Raw genomic sequence first — 21,154 nt, 5'->3', positions numbered from 1 at the left:
ATGTGCCCCTATAGGGAAAAAACCCCTCCAAAAAAAAAAAAAAAAGAATTTAAAAAAAAAAGAAAAGAAAGATGAGGCTGGGGAGGGAGAGTGAAAGTACTTCATTTTTCCTGTGGGCTTACTGTCCTAGCAGTGCAGCCCCTGCAATGGTCACCTGGAAGCAGCAACTGATTCCAGGTTCCAGCTTCATTCCATATTCCCAGAACTAGCTTCATTGTACCCCCTCTAAGGGGTACCAGCAGCAGCCAGGTTACACCCCCTCCTCAAAGGAATGAATCCAGGTCCCATGAAGCCCTCCTCTGAGCTCCTATGGCAGCTGGGTGGGACTGTCTCTTCAGAGATCTGAGCCCTACTTCAAAAGGCCCTTTCCTCTGATCTAGATTTTGATAAACCTCTTTTTTTCCTTTGTGCCTCAAGCCTTAGGAGTGGAGGTACTTTCAGTAGGTATCAGCTATGTTATCTCAGAAGGCAAAAAAAGGAAACCTACTTAATCACTTTCCTAATTGAATTCTCTGTTGCTATAGGGCACATGCACTAGCCAGAAAGACAGAGAGAGACAGAGAGAGAGAAAGTGAGAAATCACCCCCTGGAGGGATGGTCACATCGCAATCCCTTCTCCTCCATTCTCCTCTTGGGATCCTGGGCACATATGCACACGTGCCCGACGTGAGTTTAAGCCACCAGGTCCAAGACTCGAACCGCAGTTGACTACATGGGAGTCCAGCATCATAGCCATTATGCCAACTGCTGGTCCCTAAAATTAAATATACGGTACCTGCAGATGGCATAATGGTCACTGGACTCACACATGGCCAACCACAATTCAAGTCCTGGACCCAGCAGCTTTAAACTCACACCAGGTATGTGTGCGTAGGTGTCCCAAATCCCAAGAGAACAGAGACGGGATTGCAGCGTGGCCATCCCCCTGGGTGGGGTGAGGTGTGAGGCAGACCCTGCATGACTGATGACTACAGTCTGAATTCCAGCCTAGCGACTTGGAAAACACATCAGGCACAAGTGTACACACATGCTCAAAATCCTGATGGGATGGAGAAATGGAGGAGAAATTTGTAGTATTTTGGATATGTAATACTATTAAGCCTTGTTGAGGTAGTGCTTTCTCTCTCTTCCTCTATCTCTCTCTGGCAAGCACATGAACCCACTGGCAATTAAAAAAAAAAAAAGTTTTGTTTTGTTTTTTAAATTAAGTGTGGTTTCCATTCTCCTAATACACCACCCAATTAAATACAGTTAGTACTAGGACAAGAAAAACAAAACTAAAAGGTATTCAGTATAATTCATCTATAACCCATGGGATGACACCAACTGGAGGGCCTGAAGACCACTCACAAATCCTCCTGGACCTATCACATTTCAACTTATTTCCATTCGCCCATCTCACCCCAACATCTGTCCAACTGTTTGCATATGACTTAATCTGACAAATGCCAGTCCTAATCTAGTTCAGCAACCAGGCATGGCCCAGGAAAGAATGCTGGCAGGGGATTTACTAGAAACTTTGGCAATATCTATAGGGAAAATAAATAAAATCACCTGATAGATTCAAAATCCCACTTGAGTAGACTTTACAGAAGGTAAGATCAAACACTTAGGCCTGAAGCTTATCTTTGCTATTCGCTCAGGATATCAATTCCCAAAGTTACAGAAGTTTCATGCAATAAATTGCTGTGAAAGACTGAAACATTTTCACAATTTTGCTAGGAAAGAGAGTCTACTTCAGACCCGAGAGCAGACCAAAACACAGACAAACTCCAATAAATTGCCTTGCTAAACTAAAAGAGAATTAATTTAGAGACTTTGTACACAAAGAATAACCCTAAATTAAACCTATAGCCCTACTGGCATTGACAACTCTGCCTTCAAATAAACCGTATCACTGAGACTATTAAAGTAAACCGGGCAACAGGCTAAACTACACATAGATAGCTGATCTCCCAAAGTGTGTGGTGAGGGTCAAGGAGTACACGGATAGGGCAGAGATTTTGAATGCCTACCCATTCCCCACTCTTCCATACATTGAAGCCAACTGAAACTAAATTTCCCAGCATCCCTTGCAGATATTAAATGAAGTCACTGGGTGAAGCTTCTGGGAAAGTTTCTTTTGCCCAGCACCTCCCACTTGTCTTTTTTTCTGAATTGCAGGTGGAATGTCTTGTTGCATCCATCCATATCCACCTTTGACCAGAAATGACTATAGAGGTGGACACCATGACTAAGGATGGTACAACAAACAGGTAAAAGGATCCAAAAATTTATTTGATCTACAAGAACAAGGAAGGGGACCAGCAAATGGCATAATGGTTATGTCACTGGACTCCCAGGTAGCCAACCACGGTTTGAGTCCTGGACCTGGTGGCTTAAATTTCATGTTAGGTGTGTGTGCATGTGTGACCAAAATCCCAAGAGGAGAAAGGAGGAGAAGGGACTATGGCATGTCCACCCCCCTCGGGGGGTCATTTCTCACTTTCTGTCTGCCTCTCCAGCTAGTGTATGTACCCTACAGCAAAAATTTCTCTTTAAAAAAAAAAGAACAAGGAGATACTGACCATTTCTCAGAGGGAAGACAAGAGATACAAACCTCCAGATGATATAGATGCTGGAATTATCAATGACTTAAAGCAGCTATTATAACAATCCTTGATGAGGTTCTTGAATTGAACCGTGTCCACCTTCCCCTAATCCTCAGTCCATTTGTTGAAGTCCTAATCCTCAACATGACTGCGTTTAAAGACAGGGGCTGGCAGGTGGTGTGGTGGTTAAGGCACTGGACTCCCATATGGCTGACCTCGGTTTAAGACCTGGATCTGGTGGCTTACTTTCTCACTTTCCCTCTCTCTTGCCTACCTCTGATCAAGTTAAAAAATAATAATAATAAATATAAATTAAATAAGTAATTAATAAAAAAAGAAGTAACAAAAGTTAAATGAGGTCATAGAGGACCTTAATCCAACAGAAATGGTACCCTTGTAAGAGTAAAAGACATCAGAGAGAGTGTGTGCTCGCTCTCTCTTTCTCTGTATGTGTGTGTGTATGTGTGTGTATACACATACACATATATGCACAGAAGAAAAACCCTGTGAGCACACAGTGAGAAGACAATTGTGTATAGCCACCAAGAAATCTCTCAAAAGAAATTCAATCTGCCAGTACCTTGATCTGGAACTTCTAGCATCCAGAACCGTGAGAAAAAAAATTTCTGTTGTTTAAGCCACCTTGCTTGTGATACTGTTTTGGCAGCCGAGCTGATTAATATAGAAGGTAAATGACATAAGAAACCTGGAATTTTAAGAATGAAGGAAAAGGAGCCAGATAGTGGCACAGAGCTGTGAGAGCTGAACTTACATAAGAAGATACCCAATTCGTGCCCCAGGGCCTCCTTTTACACACTAGGCACTCATATGCACACATGCCCATGATCCGAGCTGGCTGAAGCCAGGGGTAAATCATGGCACGATGACTCTATTAAGGGTGAATTCTGTCTCCAGAACTCATGGAAGAAATAAGTAAACTTTAAAAAAAAATTACAAAGGAAATGTAAGCAAACTGATAAATATCTGAGTAAATATAACAGTATTTCTGTCCTCCTAAGGTCTTAAAATATAAATGATGGATAAACGTAAAAATTAAAACACTGCCTTATGGAGTTTTCAAAGTATGTAGATGCAAAATATATGACAACTTCAATATAAAGAAGAAAAGACAGAAGACTATACAGTGGTAAGATTTCTCTATTACACTTGTGATAAAATGTTAATGTGAAAGATTAAATATGTAATTGTAATTCCCAGAACCACCATTTAAAAACCGCATATAAAGAGATATAGCCAAACATTCAATAGACATACTGAAGAGGAAAACTAAACATGTATGCAACCAACATCAGAGTTCCAAAATAAGTATGAATGACAAATTCTAGTAGAACTGAAAAGACAGACAAATCCACAATTACACTTGGAGAATTCACCTCTCCCCCAGTAATTGAAAAGTAGGATAAGGAAGACAAGCACCATGCTATCAACCTGACCCAATTGACATTTACAGAACTCTCTCCCAACAACAGAATACACTTTTTTTTTCCAAGTGTGCAATAAATCAAGAAGACAGGGTCATAAAACAAACCTTAACAAACTTAAAGAATCAAAATATACATATTATGTTTTCAGATTATAATAAAAATAAACTAGAAAATAATAACAAAAAGACATATGGAAAATCTACAAATATTAAACCAAAAAAAAAAAAAAAAGGAAATCTCAAGAGAAATTAGAATCCAGTTTAAACCAAAAGAAAATATATTAAAATCTGGGGCCAGCAGGTGGTCTGGTGGTTAAGGGCGCTAGATTCCCACAATGGCCAACCTTGGTTCGAGATCCAAACCTGGCAGCTTGCTTTCTCACTTTCCCTCTGTCTCTCTGTCTGTCTGTCTGTCTCTCTCTCTCTCTCTCTCTGTTCCTCTCTGGTCAAATTAAAATAAAATAAATAAAGATAAAATAATTCTTTTTTTAAAAAAAGAAAATATATTAAAATGTAATGGATAGGGGCCAGCAAATGACATAGTGGTTACATCCTTGGACTCCCACGTGGCTGACCATTATTCAAGTCCCAGACCCTATGATTTGGAACTCACACCAGGTATATGTACATGCACGCTCAAGATCTCAGGAGAACAGGGAGGGGATTGCGGCATAGCCATTCTCCCTTGGGGGTGTTTTCCCATTGTCTCTGTCTGTCACTCTCTTTCTCTGGCACACGCACACACCCTAAGACAAAAACCTCCTTAAAAAAAAAAATGATGGATAAAGCAAAAGTTGTGCTTAGAGGGGAATTGACAGCATTAAATGCTTACATAAGCAATGACGATAAACCTGAAAACCTTACAAGTTCTGAGATTTAAGTTATACATGCTAAGGCAACTACATAGATGGTGCTCAATAAATAAATGAAAAGAACAAATGAACAAAGTGAATAAACGCACAGACAATAACTAGACAAAATCCCCAAATCAATCATTACAAAGGCCTGAAGTATAATCCTAAATTGCTTTTTCAACTCCATGAAATAAATGAAACTCCTGTCCACTTGCTCTCTGGGACAGTCAAAAGCATGATCTTTAATTAGCAAGAGCTAGAAAGCAGCAGCTCTAATCTAAATCTAGTTAACAACTTTTCGTAACTGTGCCAAAATGTCATATGTAACAGTGGCACTTCCTCTTTATTAAGCAGAATAGCTGACTCCAAATAGAAAACACCCATTTTTCTCACGCTCACCCACATCTGTTTACAGTCCAATCTAGTGTCACCAGGAATCCCCATGTTTGTCTGCGGGCAACCCTTGCCAGTATTTTCAGGTCACAGGACATGACTCGATAGCTTGAGATTGCTTCACATGCTGAGGTTTCCTCATCTTCCTGTAAAAATGAGTTTCTACACAGGCACTACCTTCACCTTGATGAGCACAGAGGAGGGAGTGAGGGAGAAGGGAGAAGAGAACCGATACCTATTAAGCACCTACTGTCAGCCAAGGTACTTCACACACATTGTTTTCATTACATTATTTCAACAGCTTGTGAGGAAAAGTACTCCTGTCCCAAAGTACAAATGAAGAAAAGGAGGTCACTGAAATTCAGGCATTTCCTACCACCAGCACCTCAAAATGACAATCAGGACCACCTACCTATCAGGAATTTTGTTCAGCAGCATATGTTACAGAACATTTAGCCCGTTAACACCGGGATTAATGTTCTCTAAAGTCCCTGCCAGCTCTGATCAACAAACTCTTGAGCATTCTCACTGAGCAAGGAACATGCAGAGCTCCAATTTCCAAGCTCCTAGGACCAAAAATAAACCCATGTACATTTGTGTTTCTAAATCTGTAGCCTACAACGAGTACCACTTTGTTGTGATAAATGATGCAAAACCTTTAAGCCACGGGGACAGGAACTGAGTGCTGCCTCTGTGACTTAACCACACCTACGTTTCCCATTTAAGACACCAACAAAACATTTTCAACTACTTCCTGCAAGATTAGTTGCTTCTGAAATTCTGGCTTCAGCCACAAATGTGACCCCCCAAAGCACCCCAACTTCTTTCAGATATGCTTTTTCCTCCATTCTGCTGGAGCTCACTTGGCAGAATGCGTTTTTTGAGAGGTAGTGAGGAAGGGAGGGCGCAGATTAAAAATAAACATAAACACACAAAGACATACAAATATTTTTAAAAAGTGAGAATTGGGTGGGCCTGCCTTCTCTGATGAAAACAACTACGACCCCAAACAGGTCCCAGGTTTATTCTTTTAAAAGGCAAAAAATGAAAAAAGGGAAAGTAAAGCCAGTTGTTTTCGGATGTTAATCGGCTAAAGATACAAAGACCACTGGCACCATATAGTTTTTCTGGTCTTTTAGGCCCAATTCTGATAAACACATGTGGCTTTCGTTAACTCAATAGTATCCATAACAACAGACAGCTAGCCTATTCACATGTTAATTGCTTTCATACCCTATAAATGACTGCTCACAAAATCACATTTCTATATGTGTCTAAAGGTTACCATCATCGCTCAGATTGGCCACTTTCCACATTTTTTTTTAGAGAGTTTTTTTTGTCATAGGGTGCGTGCTCATCAGAGACAGAAAGCAAGAAATCACCCCTGGGGATGGTGGCACCGCAATCCCTTTTCCTCCATTCTCTTCTCAGGCTTTTGGGCACATGCATCTGGTGTGAGTTTTAAGCCGCTGGGTCCAGGACTCAAACCACAGTCAACTACGTGGGAGTCCAGCAACATAATAGTTACGCCATCTGTTGGTCCCTCGCAGATACACTTTATTGGCTGAAAGATACCTGTTCATATTTACATGTTCTTAATTAAAATATATGTGGTAATCATCAGTAGCAGCTCCTGCAAAATGGCACATCTCTGATGTATTGGGGGGTCTTTCAAACCTAGAGTAACAATCGCCAAACTTCCAAAACTTTTATTTAAGGGCTTTTGAGCGCACACTTGTATAAATGTATAATGTAAGGAGTAACAAGAAAAAAAATTAAGTTCACTTCAAATATTTTCTTTGTGCACCCCACTGGACAATCTGAAACAGTTTTCTTTGTAGTTTACTACCATAGACCACAGGGGGTGTCAGACAACATAGACCACAGACCAGCTTTGAGGAGTTTTTGTTTGCTTCTTAAAGGCATGTAAGTGTGGGGCCAGCAGGTGGCAGCTGGACTCCTATATGGCTGACTACGATTTGTGTCTAGGACCTGGCCACTCACTTGCGCGCGCTCTCTCTCTCTCTAGTGAGTGCACATGTCCTATAGCAAAATTAATAATAATAAATAAAATTAAATAAATATTTTTAAAAGGCATGTAAGTGCTATTTTTTTTTAAAAGTTAAGTCAGAAAAAATTAAAAAGCCTCATTTAGGATGGCAATCAAACAACGAAAGAGGGGAATTCCTAGTGCTTAAAGCACTCAGCCAAAATCACTGAAAACTATCAAATCAAATGACAGATGCCTAGGCAGACAGGCCAGTATCTACAGGTGATCTAAGGCCTTTAGACCATGGAAGACTGATGTCACTTGACTCCATGGTCACCATCACAGCCAAATGGCAGGAGCATCTTCTTTTACTTACTGTTGTTGTCATCACCATGACCATTTACTGAGTGTCACACTTGTACATTTAGACACTATGACAGGCATTTTTACATACACAACCTCCTTGAATCCTGGCCATCCTGCAGGAGGGGTATTAGTATGTCCATTGCAAGAGGAAATTGGTCGGCATGTAACCTGACCAAAGTCACACTGCAACATGAAGCAGAAAGGAATTTAAACTCTACACTGCTGCGCCTTCTATTGGTACAATAATCTGCACAACTGTGTGTTTAAATACTAACAATCTGATACTGTATGTTTTCTTAATGAAATAAAAACAAAACTTTCACCATTTTGACTTTTAAAAAAACAAAAGTGGGCCAGCAAGTGGCATGGAGGTTGGGGCAGCTAAATCCGACTCACCTGCAGTTTGAGTCCTGGACCTGGCAGTTAAAAAAATCATGCCAGGCACATGTGTGTGTGTGCCCAAAGTCCTGAGAGGAGAAATGGAGGAGAGGAGACTGCAACTAGCCATTTCCCCTTGGGGAGTGATTTCTTACTTTCCCTCTCTTTCTCTGCCGAGTACCCAAGCCCTGTAACAAAAACTGAACAAACAAACCATAAAGTACAAGAGCAATTATGTCTGAAGTGTAGGATTATGGATAACCAATCTCCATTATATTTTTCTGTATCTTGTTCTAGTTTTAAAAATAAATACATGCCAGGGCCAGCAGGTAGTGTGGTGGTTAAGGTGCTGAACTCCCACATGACCAACTATGGTTTGAGACCCGGACCTGGCAGCTTTGCTTTCTCACCTTCCCTCTCTCTCTCTGGTCAAATAAAATGGTAATGATAATAAATAAATAAAATAAAATAATTCTTTAAAAGATAAAAATAAATACAGGCCTATGGGGCACAGCCAGTAGCATACCAGATAGAGAAGCTGGAGGCCACGTTAACTATGGCTTAAGCTCCTAGCATGGCTGGCCCGAAAGCACACCAAGTGTATATGTGTATCCAGGATCCTAGTAAGCTGGAAAATGAGGATCACGGTTAACTGAGCCCCACAGAGAGTACTTCTGTACTTCTCTACCCCTTCCCATGCATACATATGTGCACATACTCTATTATGAACAAAAAATAAATTCATAATTTTTAATGACAAGTGTTTAATTCAGTTATCTGAAAAATTTTTAGACCCAAGGAGTAAGAACATAATGAACACCAAGTTCCTATCAACTGACTTTAACAGAGCCCTGTTTCTCCTATATGCCAACCCACTTTCCTTCTACTCCCTAAAAGTTATTTAAAAACAAATCCCAGATGCCGTATCACTTCATCCAGTAAATACTTAAGTTTATATCTCTAAAATAAGTAGTTTTATTTTTTTTAAAAAAGAACACCACAAAAACATTATCACAACTAAAAAATTAACAATACTAATTACTTTTTTAACCAGAAAAAAAATGTTTAAGAAAATAAGATATTTGAAAAAAAGAAAGTGCTCACTGGCTAAACAGCTAGAAGAGTCAGTCTCACTAAACAGGTCCAGCTGTATAGTCACTCCTCCTTTTGGTTACAAAAATAACCAGCAAAAATGACTATTTCTAATCATCAGTGCTTCCAGAGTTTACCTGTTGAGAACTGCTTCCTTGTCTCCGAGACGACTTTTAATCTTACTTGTCAGATAGTCCAAAAAGAGCGTCCAGATATCCAAACAAGAGAAGTAACCTTCATGAGTAGGCTATGGTACAAAAGAAATCCAGACAATGAATTACTTAATGCAACTATTCCTTAGAAACACAAACACCAGTGTTTACTTACACCAGAATGGTAAAACCGTAAGCCTAGATTCCCTCAGTTTTCTAGTAACCATGAGGGTGGCTTTTAGTTGGTCTTCACCACTGAGCCCTATTGAACTCAACAAGACAAAGGTACCAAGAAACACATCATTAGGGAAATACTAGTGTGGGCCAGACAGAGTTATAAAATAAGCCAAGCAACAGCCTATCTTAAAATCTTAGACTGCAGTGGAGGGAGCTCTTACAGATCATCCCATTCAAATCCATTTTAGAAAGATGAGAGATCTGAGTTGCTCAAGGATGGGGAGAAGCAGGTTCCTTTACTCTCAAGACAACATGCTTTCCACTACAAACTTTACAATACCAAAATAAGGGTCAGTGTCTCCAAAGGTAATGAGTTTACACATCTGAATATAAGGAAAGTAACATCTGCAGTCTTCCCATGTAACAGACTGAAGATGAGCTTAAGTCAGATGCTTAGGGCATTATCCCATATGCAAAAGTAGGAGTGTTGAATAGGCTAACAGCAACCTCTACTCTGGTGTGAATGAGGACAAAGTGAGAGGAGCAAGCCTTTGTAAGGTCTGGCACCTGGACCATGTCCAGCTAACTTTCTTAAGAGCCTTGAGAGTCTATTTCATGCAAAATTCAGGCACTATACTCTAACATCTAGTCCTTCCGTACATTCAGCTTCAACTTGTGGTCTCCCAATACCAGAAAAATCCATTCAAATTCCTACTACTCCCAAGAACCCTTTGGTTTTGCTAATGACTGCTTTGTTGAACAATATATTTGATAGCAGAACCTGATATGTAAAGAAATGGGACCAGCAGCTGTCATAATGGCTATGCTGCTGAACTCCCATGTAGTCGACCACAGTTTGAGTCCCGGACCTGGTGGCTTAAACTCACGCCAGGTGTGTGTGCATGCATGCCTAAGATCCCAAGAGGAGAATGGAGAAGAAGGGACTGTGGTATAGCCATCCCCCCGGAGGGGTGACTTCTTACTTTCTGTCTCTCTGTCTGTCTCTTTCTTTCTGGCGAGCACACACACCTTATAGCAAAAACCTCTCAAAAAAAAAAAAAAAAAAAAAAATCAGTCATCCTTCCTTGGTTTAAAATGCCTACCATCCCCCTCAAAAGAACACAACTGATCAGATATATGTGTGATTGCTTTTGAGAAAAACCACAACACAAATTCAAGTTGTATGGATCATCCTCATGCCTTTAAATTAAGGGTTTACTATTTGGCTCAAAGGGGGGAAAAAAGCTGAGCTGACACCCACTGTACAACCTGAAACCACCATTCACATGTATACCTACAGGCCCCACCATGAAGTCTTGTTTCTTATAGGTTCCTTATGATCTGCCCCTTGACAACAGCTATGGACATAAGTCATTAAAATCATAAAGACTTTTGGAGACGCCTGGTTTTTCAGAACCCTCACAGATGCTTTTTTTTTTTTTTTTTTTAATTTTTTGAGAGAGTTTTCTTATTACAGGGTACATGCACTCACCAGAGAGAGAGAGAGACAGAAAGCGAGAAATTACTCCCCTAGGAGGAATGGCCACACTGCAATCCCTTCTCCATTCTCCTCTCGGGATTTTGGGCACACACGCACTAGTGTGAGTTTTAAGCCACTGGGTCCAGGACCTGAACCACAGTCTAATATGTGGGAATCCAGCACCATAACCATCATATCGTCTGCTGGTTCCCACAGATCCATTTTTTGGGGGGAGTGGGGGAGGTGTTTGCTATAGGGCATGTGCACTCACCAGAAAGAAAGAGACAGACAGAGAGACAAAGCAAGAAATCCCCCGGGGATGGGTCGCCACGCTGCAATCCCTTCTCCTCCATTCTCCTCTTGGTATCTTAGGCACGCACACACACACGTGCCCGGCATGAGTTTAAGCCCGGACTCAGTCCACAGTCAACTACATGGGAGGTCCAGTGACGTAGCCATTACGTCAACTGCTGGTTCCCCCACAGACTGATTTTTAAAATGTACTTTTGGTATGGTGGTTAAAATGTCTGGATACATCACGGTTGAGTCTGTGGTTTGAGTCCCAGACCCAGAGGCTTGAAAAATATGCCAGGAGAATATGCATGCCAGCCCAAAATCCCAAGAGGAGAGTGAAGAAAGCAGACTGTGATGTGGCCATCTCTCCAACAACCCCCACTGGGGCAGTGATTTCTCTCTCTCTCTCTCTCTCTCTCTCTATCTGTGCCTCTCTCTCTGGAGAATGCACACATCACATGGCAAAAAAGCTTTTAAAAAATATACCTATTCTCAAGATTTTCAGAATCCAAGGTTAAGCGATCACTGAAACTCCTAAAAGATTTAAGATGCTAATATGGGGCCAACAGGTGGCATGGTGGTTAAGGTGCTGGATTCCCCCATGGCCGAATGCAGTCTGAGTTCTGGACCTGGCAGCTTGAAAATTACATCAGGTGTTTGTGCATGCATGCCCAAAATCCCAAGAGGAGAAGGAAGAAGAGATTATGGTGTGGCCATGCCCCCTCGGGGGTAATGTCTCATTTTCCCTCTCTTTTTCTGGGGAGTGCACGTGCCCTATGGCAAAAACCTTAAGAAAAAAAAATTTTTAAGGGAACAAAACGAATGATGTAACTCTTCCCAGGGGTTTAACAGTGTTTAGTTTTCATTAGCATCAGTCTATTTGATCTTTACAATAGTCCTAGGAAGTGGGACAAATATTTTCCTTCTTTCCCTTTCACAAGGCTCAGAACTAATTTACCTGCCCAAGGTAACAACACAATTAAGGAACAGAATCAGAACTAGAATGTGAATCTTAGAACTCCTAGTCCAATGTTGGCAAGGGTGGGAGGAAACGGGAATACTTTGGGTGGGAATGTAGCCATTGTGGAAAACACTATAGAGGGTCCTACAGAAATATAAATTAAAAATAGAACTACTGTATAACCCAACTATCCCTCTTCTGTGTATAAACCCAAAGGAGATGAAATCATCGTCTCATAAAGATATCTGCCTTTCCATGCTCATTACAACATTATTCCCAATAGCCAAGGTATGGGAACAAACTAAATGCCACCAATATATAAATGGGTAAAGAAACGTGGCGTGTACATATCCATACACAACAGAGTACTATTCAGCCTTACCAAAGAGATCCTACCATTTGTCACAACATGGATGGACCTTAAAGACTAAGTAAACTAAGCCAGTCACAGAAAGAAAAGTGTTGCCTGATCTCACTTTTATGTACAATGTTTTTTTTAAAAGGAGGGGAAATACAGAGATAGAGAATGAAACAGTGATTGCCAGGGGGCATAGAAGGAAGAGGAAATTGAGAAAAGTAGGTCAAAGAATACAAAGTAGCAGGTAAGTCAGATGAAAAATGTAGAGATCAATGCACATGAAAACTAAAGTTGATAAAATTATATTAGGGATTTTTGTTGAATAAAATTTTAGCTCTACTTGTCACAAAAAAAATAACTGTGATATGATGGGTATGTTAACCATTGTACCATCTATATGTATCCTATAACATCATTTATAACCTCAAATATACACAAAAATTGTTTTATTTTAAAAGAAAAAAAATTTGTCATCCAGAGCCCTTCCTCCTAGTCGTACCATCTTTAGGCACTATTTTAGTAAAGGGCAAAATGAAAAATAGGAAGAACAAGAAGGAATTGCTGAAGACACAATAAAACTGGGGCAGGAAGAAAGAGAACCCAAGGGCTTGCAGAGATGCCTCAAGAGCTCAGCGAGCAGCAAATCACAGTGAAGATAAAGACCTAGTGACTGCTGGTGGCTGGAGGTTAACGAAAAATGCAGGATAAGAAATATAAAAGACCAATTAAATAAAGAGAAAATAAATACAAAGAAACATAAGAGAGAAAATAAAAACGCTAGCGTTTACCTATAATAAATCTTTTATTACTGTTATTTCAAAATGTTTACCAGTTCTAAAATTTCTATAGGTTTTCTAAAGAGTGACTTATAGAAAGAAGTCACTCTAGACAAGAAAGAAGACACATTTCCCCACTTTTTAGTGGATAAATAGATGAAAACTTAAGCTTTTTCAAAACCTTTTTTTTTTTTAATTTGCTATAGGACATATGTACTCACCAGAGGAAGAGAAAGAAAAAGAGGAAAGCGAGAAAGCACCCTCCATAAGGCACAGCCACACCACAAATCCTTCTGCATTTCTCCTTTCAGGATTTTGGGCATGCACACATGCACATGTGCCTGGTGTGTTTTTCAAAATGCCCACCACGAGACTCAAACTGTGTGGATGGACGTGTAGATTTCAGCTGCTTTAACCACCACACCACTGGTTGGCCCAAGATTTTAATTTCTTCTTCTTATATCTTATTCCAAACCACTCCCCTACTTTCAGGTCCTGGTCCTAGGCCCTTGACACCTTTGCCTCACTCTGCCTGCCCTATAGAACACTGGATGGAATACCTCCCAGGTAACCTGTCCTTCTGCTGGATGCTCAGAATTGGATTCTGTCTGGACCAAGGATACCTACTCCCACAGCTGGTGAGCCTACATCCAGAAAGGAAAGTCCTCACACAGAGGGCCAGGAGGGCAGAGCAGGGTTGGCTGACAATAACCTCTGAGTACGGGGAGGGAAAACAAGAGCCTGGTGTTGGCTTTGTGACCACATGTTTATTTCTTCTCACAAACTATTAACACACAAAACCACCACTCTTGGTTTAATGGAAAACTAACACATAGGAATTGAGTAAGTCATGGCAAAAACCTTGACACTACTGACTGCAGCCTATCTTAGGTGAGGAAATTGAAAGCCAAAGAAATTAAAAAGAATTGTCCAAAGACACAGACCTCATAGAAATAACCTGAGCTTACACACAGAACTTTTGAATCCAAGTCCAAACAAGAAGGCATAACACACACATTCACTTTAAAATGTGTTTTAGCTTTCTTCTATACTGTATATACTAAAAGATTCTATTTTACATGAACAGTAAAATTTCAAGACATTTTTTCCATTTTCAGAAATTAGTCCCTTTCCGACCTCAGCATTGGCTCCTCATGTCTGTCATTTGTGTTACACTTATCCTAAGGAGTCTACCTAACACTCAGCATTCTCTCAAATCATCCTCTCTTCCTGATCTCCTTTTCAGATTTCTCTGGATCCATCTCCAAACTTCCCCCCAGTGATGTCTCTCTCCTACATCCTTCACCCTCCTACAATCTTCTCATCCCCTAGGACTGGTAAGCTCAACATTTCCCTTCTGGTTCTACCCACCTCTGCCCCTTCATCAGACATCCTGAGACTTCCAATTTTGGTCCTCCACTTCCACCTGTGCCCCTCCCTCTGCCCCCAGGAATGGTTCACCCTTACCATTGGGTACTCTTACCTTTACAGGCCACGCCCCTCCCTGAGAACCCTTCCTCCAAATCCCATCCACTTACACACAATCCTCCCAGCCTAGATCCCTGCCTCTCCTTTACCCTCATTAAGTCATAACATTAATGACTTCAGGGGGTGGAGGAGTGGAGAAGAGCAGCCCTACTTTTAAAATCAGATGGACTCAGCAATTTCATCCCTGAAAAACGGAAGAAAAGCCACCTGTGTACATCATAAAGCACATACAAGACTTTACTACAACAGGATTCACAATCACCAAAAACTGGAAGCAGTCAAATCAGCCATGGAATGGGGTTTTACACAATGACTTACTATAACACAATGAAAATTAACAAACCACTGCCACACACAACACAGATGAATCTCAGAAACATGTCCCACACAGTCAGATGCAACATTACAGGCTCTCATTAGAGTGCTAAAACAAGCAAAACTCATCTGTGGTGTTAAGACCAGGGCTGGGATTACTTCTGAGAAGAAGGGTGAGGCCCTGATTGGGAAGAAACATGAGGGGATATCTGGAGTGCTAGTAATGTATTTCTTGACTTAGGTGGTGGTTACATTATTCATTTTGGGAAAATTCATGAACTGTACATGTACGGTTTATGCACTTTTCTGTGTGTCATACTTCGATAAAAAACTTATTTTAAAAACACACAAAGGGGCCAACAGGTGGCATGGTGGTTAAGGCGCTGAACTCCCACAGGGTCAAACACAGTTCAACCCAGTGGTTTGAAAAATCACACCAGGCATATGTGTGTGTGTGTGTGTGTGTGTGTGTGTGTGTGTGTGTGTGCCCAAAAGCCCAAGAGGAGGATGGAGGAAAAGAGACTATAGCATGGCCAGCCCCTCTCGGGGGTGATTTCTTACTTTCTCTGTCTCTTTCCGGCAAACTGGAAAAACCTTAAAATACACACATACACACATACACACACACACACACAAACACACACACCCACACACACACACACACACACACACACACAGAGCCAGCAGATGGCATAGTGCTTAAGGTGCTACTCTCACATGGTCAAACCATGGTTCAAGTCCCAGACCTGGTGACTTGAAAATCATGCCAGGCACATATGCGTGTAAACCCAAAATCCCGGGAGGAGAATGGAGAAGGGACTACAGCGTGGCCATCCTCCCAGGGGGTGATTTCTCACAATCCCTCTCTGTCTCTCTCTGGAGAGTGCAAGCTTCCCATGGCAAAAACCTTAAAACAAAACACAAACACGTACAATCAGGCACAAGGGATAGGGTAAACAGAAATGTCTGAAACTGGATTGTGGTGAGGTTGCCTAAGTCTCAATTCAATTCAATGAACACTGAATTATACATTTACAATGAGTCCATTTCATGGCACATAAAATTAAATCCTGATATGTAAATCAAGGAAGGCAAGGATTGCTTGTGAAGATTACATGTTTATCTCCTGATATACAAAAGGGCTCAAAAAATACTTGTTGAATGGAAAAAATAAAAATGGACACCACCAAAATACAATTCTTAAGAGATGAAAAAACATCTTATCCAGATATAGCATAGAACTAAAGGCCCTAATTTCTGACTTTTTCTATATTTTGCTTCTCTAACATAATAGTGATTAAGAGCACAGACACTGGGTTCGAATCCTGGCTCTACTACTAACTAACTGTATGACCCTGAGCGAGTTATTCTTTGTGCTGCAGTCTCGTTACCTGTAAAATGGAGATTATAGTAAAAACAGTACCTACCCCACTGGATTACTGCAAAGATTGAATGTGTAACTCTTCATTTGGTAAGCACTATATAAAATGTTCGGGAAACAAAAAGAAATTTTAAAACGTTCCTTCTCCTGGGGACCAGTAGTTGGCATAATGGCTATGTCGCTGGACTCCCATGTAGTCAACCGCATTCAAGTCCCAAACTCAGTGGCTTAAACTCACGCCGGGCGCATGTGCGTGCGTGCCCAAGATCCCAAGAGGAGAATGGAGGACAAGGGAATGAGGTGTGGCCATCCCCCCTAGGGGGTGATTTCTCGCTTTCTGTCTCTCTGTCTTTCCAGCGAGTGCAGACGCCCTATAGCAAAACCTTCTCAAAAAGAAAAAAGTTCTTTCTCCTGAAAAGAAGGTAGACCTAAGTCTTTGAGAGGGAAGGATAGTTTTTTTTCTTTTTAGTGCTTTACCTGATGAAATGTGTACTTGAACAAAAGCGTCAAAAACTCCACCACAGGGAACTGGGAGTAGGACTCAATTCTTCTTAGGTGAACACTCACAAAGAGCCGCAGAAAGTCAGTGAACTTCTCAATGTAGCTAAATTAGACAAGAAAACAAAGGTGACCATAAGAAACCCATCCTCCTCTTCAGAAGAGAACTTAAATTCAATCCAAATTTCTTTCAGTATAGACTATACAAATATATATTTTCAGTTAAAATATAAAGGCCTGTAACAATTACCTACAGGACAGGCAACCCTTCATTCCATTACCACCTGAAACACAGCAGAAAAGCAACTTTAATCCTCAGACACTATCCACCACTATGGCTTCTTATATGCTAGTGCTCTTAGATCTCCTAACTCCTCAGTGTTATGAACCAATTAAAATGAAACAAACAAACAAAAAAAAAAGGTGCTAAAAAGTTGATGTGCAGATCACTGGGTCATTTTAGCCTAGTAAATCTAGAAGGCTTGTATGCTTTGTCAGAGACCAAAATAATAAAATCAATGTGCTAAAGACACAAAAACAAATCAAGTCTATGCAAAGGGTAAGGCATCCAGGTAAAAAATATTCAAGCTTGCAACCTAATGTCATCCCCCAGCTCTTGGTGCTATTGGGTCGTTGGCAAAGTCAAGATGCATTTTTGCATAGAAAAAAATGTCATGAATTTCCCAACAACCTAATAATTAAAAACAGCGTATCCCAATCCACTCTAAAAGTGATTTCAAATAGGAGAGGAAGGCTGTTAGAGCTGGCCAAGCCTCAGGGATCATCTAGTCTGATGCTTCCATTTTAGAGATGAGCCCTAGAGAGATAAAAAGTGACCAGCCCAGGGTCACCCAGCCAGCTCATGGCAACACAGGAATATCATCCATTCCTAATCCAGAGTTCTTTCTTTTCACATCACAATGAATCCCCAATTCATTTGCATTCACAAAATCAATTCACAGAAGAGTGTAGGTCACAGCTGCAAGGATAAGAGATTTCTGTTATTAAATACACAGCACGTCATCACTCTCACATTTCAGAAACTGTCATTTTAAGCCCCTCAATACCAAAAGGTGACTAGAAAATGAGATGGACATACCTTTATAAATCACATTTCAGAGACCAACAAAAAGGGCAAAGACATACTAGGCCTAGCTGAAAATTAAATAATGGCTAAAACCAATCCTAAACTCCTTAACCGCAAATAGCTATTTTTTAAAGCAAAGATACGTGATAAGTGAAATACAAAAGGGAAGAAGGCGATTACTCCTGAGAAAAACAAAGCCGGCCCAGAAATAAAATGTCCCATATTGGACCTAGCTCCCTGAGGGTTGTCAACCTGCTTATGTGACCTCTACATAGCAGACTCACTCTTTTGTGAGTTATGTGCAGCTTTTTTTTTTTTTTTCCGCTATAGGGCACGTGCGCTCGCCAGACAGACAGAGAGAGACATAGAGACAGAAAGCGAGAAATCACCCCCCAGGGGGGATGGTCACGCCGCAATCCCTTCTCCTCCATTCTCCTCTCGGGATCTTGGGCACACACGCACACGCGCCCGGCGTGAGTTTTAAGCCACCGGGTCCGGGACGCGAACCACGGTCAACTACGTGGGAGTCCAGCAACATAGCCATTACACTAACTGCTGGTTCCCATGTGCAGCTTTTTAAAAAATACATTAATTTGTTTTGATTAGCATAGCAGAATGGGTGTGTCTGTGGCCAAATAATCAAAAAACAATACAGGGTGGGCTAAAAATCAATTGTTTTTAGAGATAAGAAAGTAGAAAAAGAATGCTCTCTGATGTCTTCAATCACTAATACGCAAGAGTAGAAACTCCCCATACCTCATTCAGTTCATTTATTAATTATATATATTCAAAGCTGTAACCAGTTTACTACTGTTTAGGAAATGCACTCAATTCCCTATCACACATTAAAGACAAAGAAAAGTCATGGGTAAAATATTGAGCAATCTCAATTTTATGTTAATCTCTAACTCAATTTTTAAAAAATACAAACAAGGCTGTTGAGTAGCTAAAAGTTTGGTTTTATTTCACCTCATTTTCTTGAGCTTGCCCACCTTCTGGTACAGGTGCTAATGAACAGTAGAAAGTTAGAAAAAAGGCAGTGGAGGAAAAGAGAAGCCAAGGACCTGGTTAAGCAGCTCCTAGTCAACTGAGAATGGACTGAGCTGTTTAGAATTAGTGGTAAGGGGTCCAAGAACCAGGAAGCAAGCACACAGTATTATTAATGTCACCTTTCTGCTTCCAGGCACCTCTCAGCTCTCACAGGGCAATAGGAAGCATAGGATTAAAATATAAAACCAAGAGCACAAAAGTTACATGTAATAAAATCAGCATACAGATAATCCATGTGACAATTCTACACCATCTGAATTTAAGCCATAACAAAGTACCTGTGAATACTTATGCTTAAAGTAATAGTCAAAACAACTTATGTTGATGGTGGGTACAGTAGATACAGATTTTTTTTTATTATAGCTTTTTAAACCAAAGCTAGAAAGGATATAAAATTATGTCTTTTAATGAATATAGAAAGCTATTATATGAAAAAAGGACCATGTCAGTCTACGAGTCCTTTTGTGATTATACCAAGCAAATGTCACAAGAACCTTGTTTACAATGAACTAAACCAAAATAATCTTATGTATCAATTTTTTAACTTTGGAAAAATGTAATAAAACTGCCCAATTTTAAAGGCACTAAAACATCCTTAACCTTAGGCACATGACTGTTTGTTCTACTACTTAAAGAAAAGGAAACAAATAACTCTATTAACAAAAGGTACTCTAAGGAAAACTGATTAAAGTACTAACAACCTTAGTTGCCAGGCAATCTACAAAAATTTCCAAATTCAATAAACTGTATCTACTTGGAGGTTTCTGAATAAACAACATGATTGCTCATAATAAGAGTTTCCAGTTCCCCTGGTTTTATACAGCAGTAGCATCATGTCAAGGAAATCTATAAGATACACAAAGGACATCAACTGCAAAGGAACCACGCACCAGGACCCTGCCTAGGAGGACTGTGACGGAGTCATCTCCAGAGGGCTTTAGGATTATCCCAGGCTCCATTCAAGAGGACAATAGGAAGGAAACACGGGTGCATGCCCCATTCATCTGTGCCTATGTTAACATCTCTCCTATCTTTTGATGAAAACTCACCATTTGTGCAAAACTCACAATAACAACAACATTCCTGTATTTTGCAAGATGTTCACTTGGGAAAAGATTTCAAATAGTAAAAACTGAGAAGCAACGCCAAGTGAGAAAGGGCAATTATAACTCCTGTACCTCCAGGGACCTCTTCTGTTCTTGGCTATACATGAGCAGCAGTCTCAGTTCCTCACCAACTCAGACCTGCAGGCAAACAGTGAGGAAGAGGGGGAGGAGGAGCAGAAGGGAGGACAGAAGATGGATGGGGAAAAAGACAACAAACCTACACAATCCACAGTCACTTTCCAAACTCAACGCATTTCCCTTAACCACCCTAGCCCTTCCAGCTAGCTCAGACTTACTGGTACACACCTACCTCTCTGTTCCTCATCAGGGGCCCCACACTCTGAAATCAAAGAGGATTACAGACACTATGGGGCAAAGCATGACAATAAAGGCCCTTTTCCTCAAGGCACCACCGACTCCACAGTGTTTTCATTACCTCTCATCAAGCTCTTCTAGCCTGCTCTTCACTGTGTGGGCATTGTTATCCTTGGTGATTTTCTGCAGGAGGTAGAAAGTCTGCTGGAACATACGCAGTAAATACTCCTCAAATTCCATAGGCACACAGTTCTTAGACATGAGTTCATTGATGCAGGACATGGCCAGGACCCCAAGCCGGCCGCGCTCCTGAGTCAAGACACAGTTCTGGCTGCTGCCGTTAACTGATGCCATCTTTCTGGCCCGGATGTCACAACCAAAGCGTGCAAAATGGAAGATGGTGGTAAGGAGGGACGGGGTGATGCTGGCAGACAGAGGAATCCAACTGAAGAGATGGGCCAGGCATTCCAAGGCCAGGGAACAGATATACTCACTCTCCGCATCAAGGACAGGGATTGGCTGATTTAACAGTTTGGCTGAGCTAGGACTCTGCAACAGGTTACTCAGTAAGTCACCTGAAAATTACAAAAAAAAAAAAAAAAAAAAAA

The 21,154-nt window shown here is 40.8% G+C and overlaps 1 protein-coding gene across 2 annotated transcripts in view; it reads right to left on the bottom strand.

Moving 5' to 3' along the window:
- Positions 1-21,154, bottom strand: part of XPO6 (exportin 6) — a 134,664-nt gene that overhangs the window by 43,154 nt on the left and 70,356 nt on the right. For both annotated transcript variants that reach the window (XM_014587730.2, XM_014587731.2), the window contains exons 7-9: positions 20,668-21,121; positions 16,968-17,094; positions 9,246-9,355 (exon numbers count right to left, since the gene is read on the bottom strand). In XM_014587730.2, the coding sequence (XP_014443216.1) occupies positions 9,246-9,355; positions 16,968-17,094; positions 20,668-21,121 (691 nt within the window). The remainder of the gene's footprint in view (positions 1-9,245; positions 9,356-16,967; positions 17,095-20,667; positions 21,122-21,154) is intronic.

This window comes from Tupaia chinensis, unplaced genomic scaffold (assembly GCF_000334495.1).
Source record: "Tupaia chinensis unplaced genomic scaffold, TupChi_1.0 Scaffold000231_1, whole genome shotgun sequence".
Classification (NCBI taxonomy): domain Eukaryota; kingdom Metazoa; phylum Chordata; class Mammalia; order Scandentia; family Tupaiidae; genus Tupaia; species Tupaia belangeri.
Note: the sequence above shows the minus strand (reverse complement) of the source record. Positions and strands in the feature narration are given on the sequence as shown.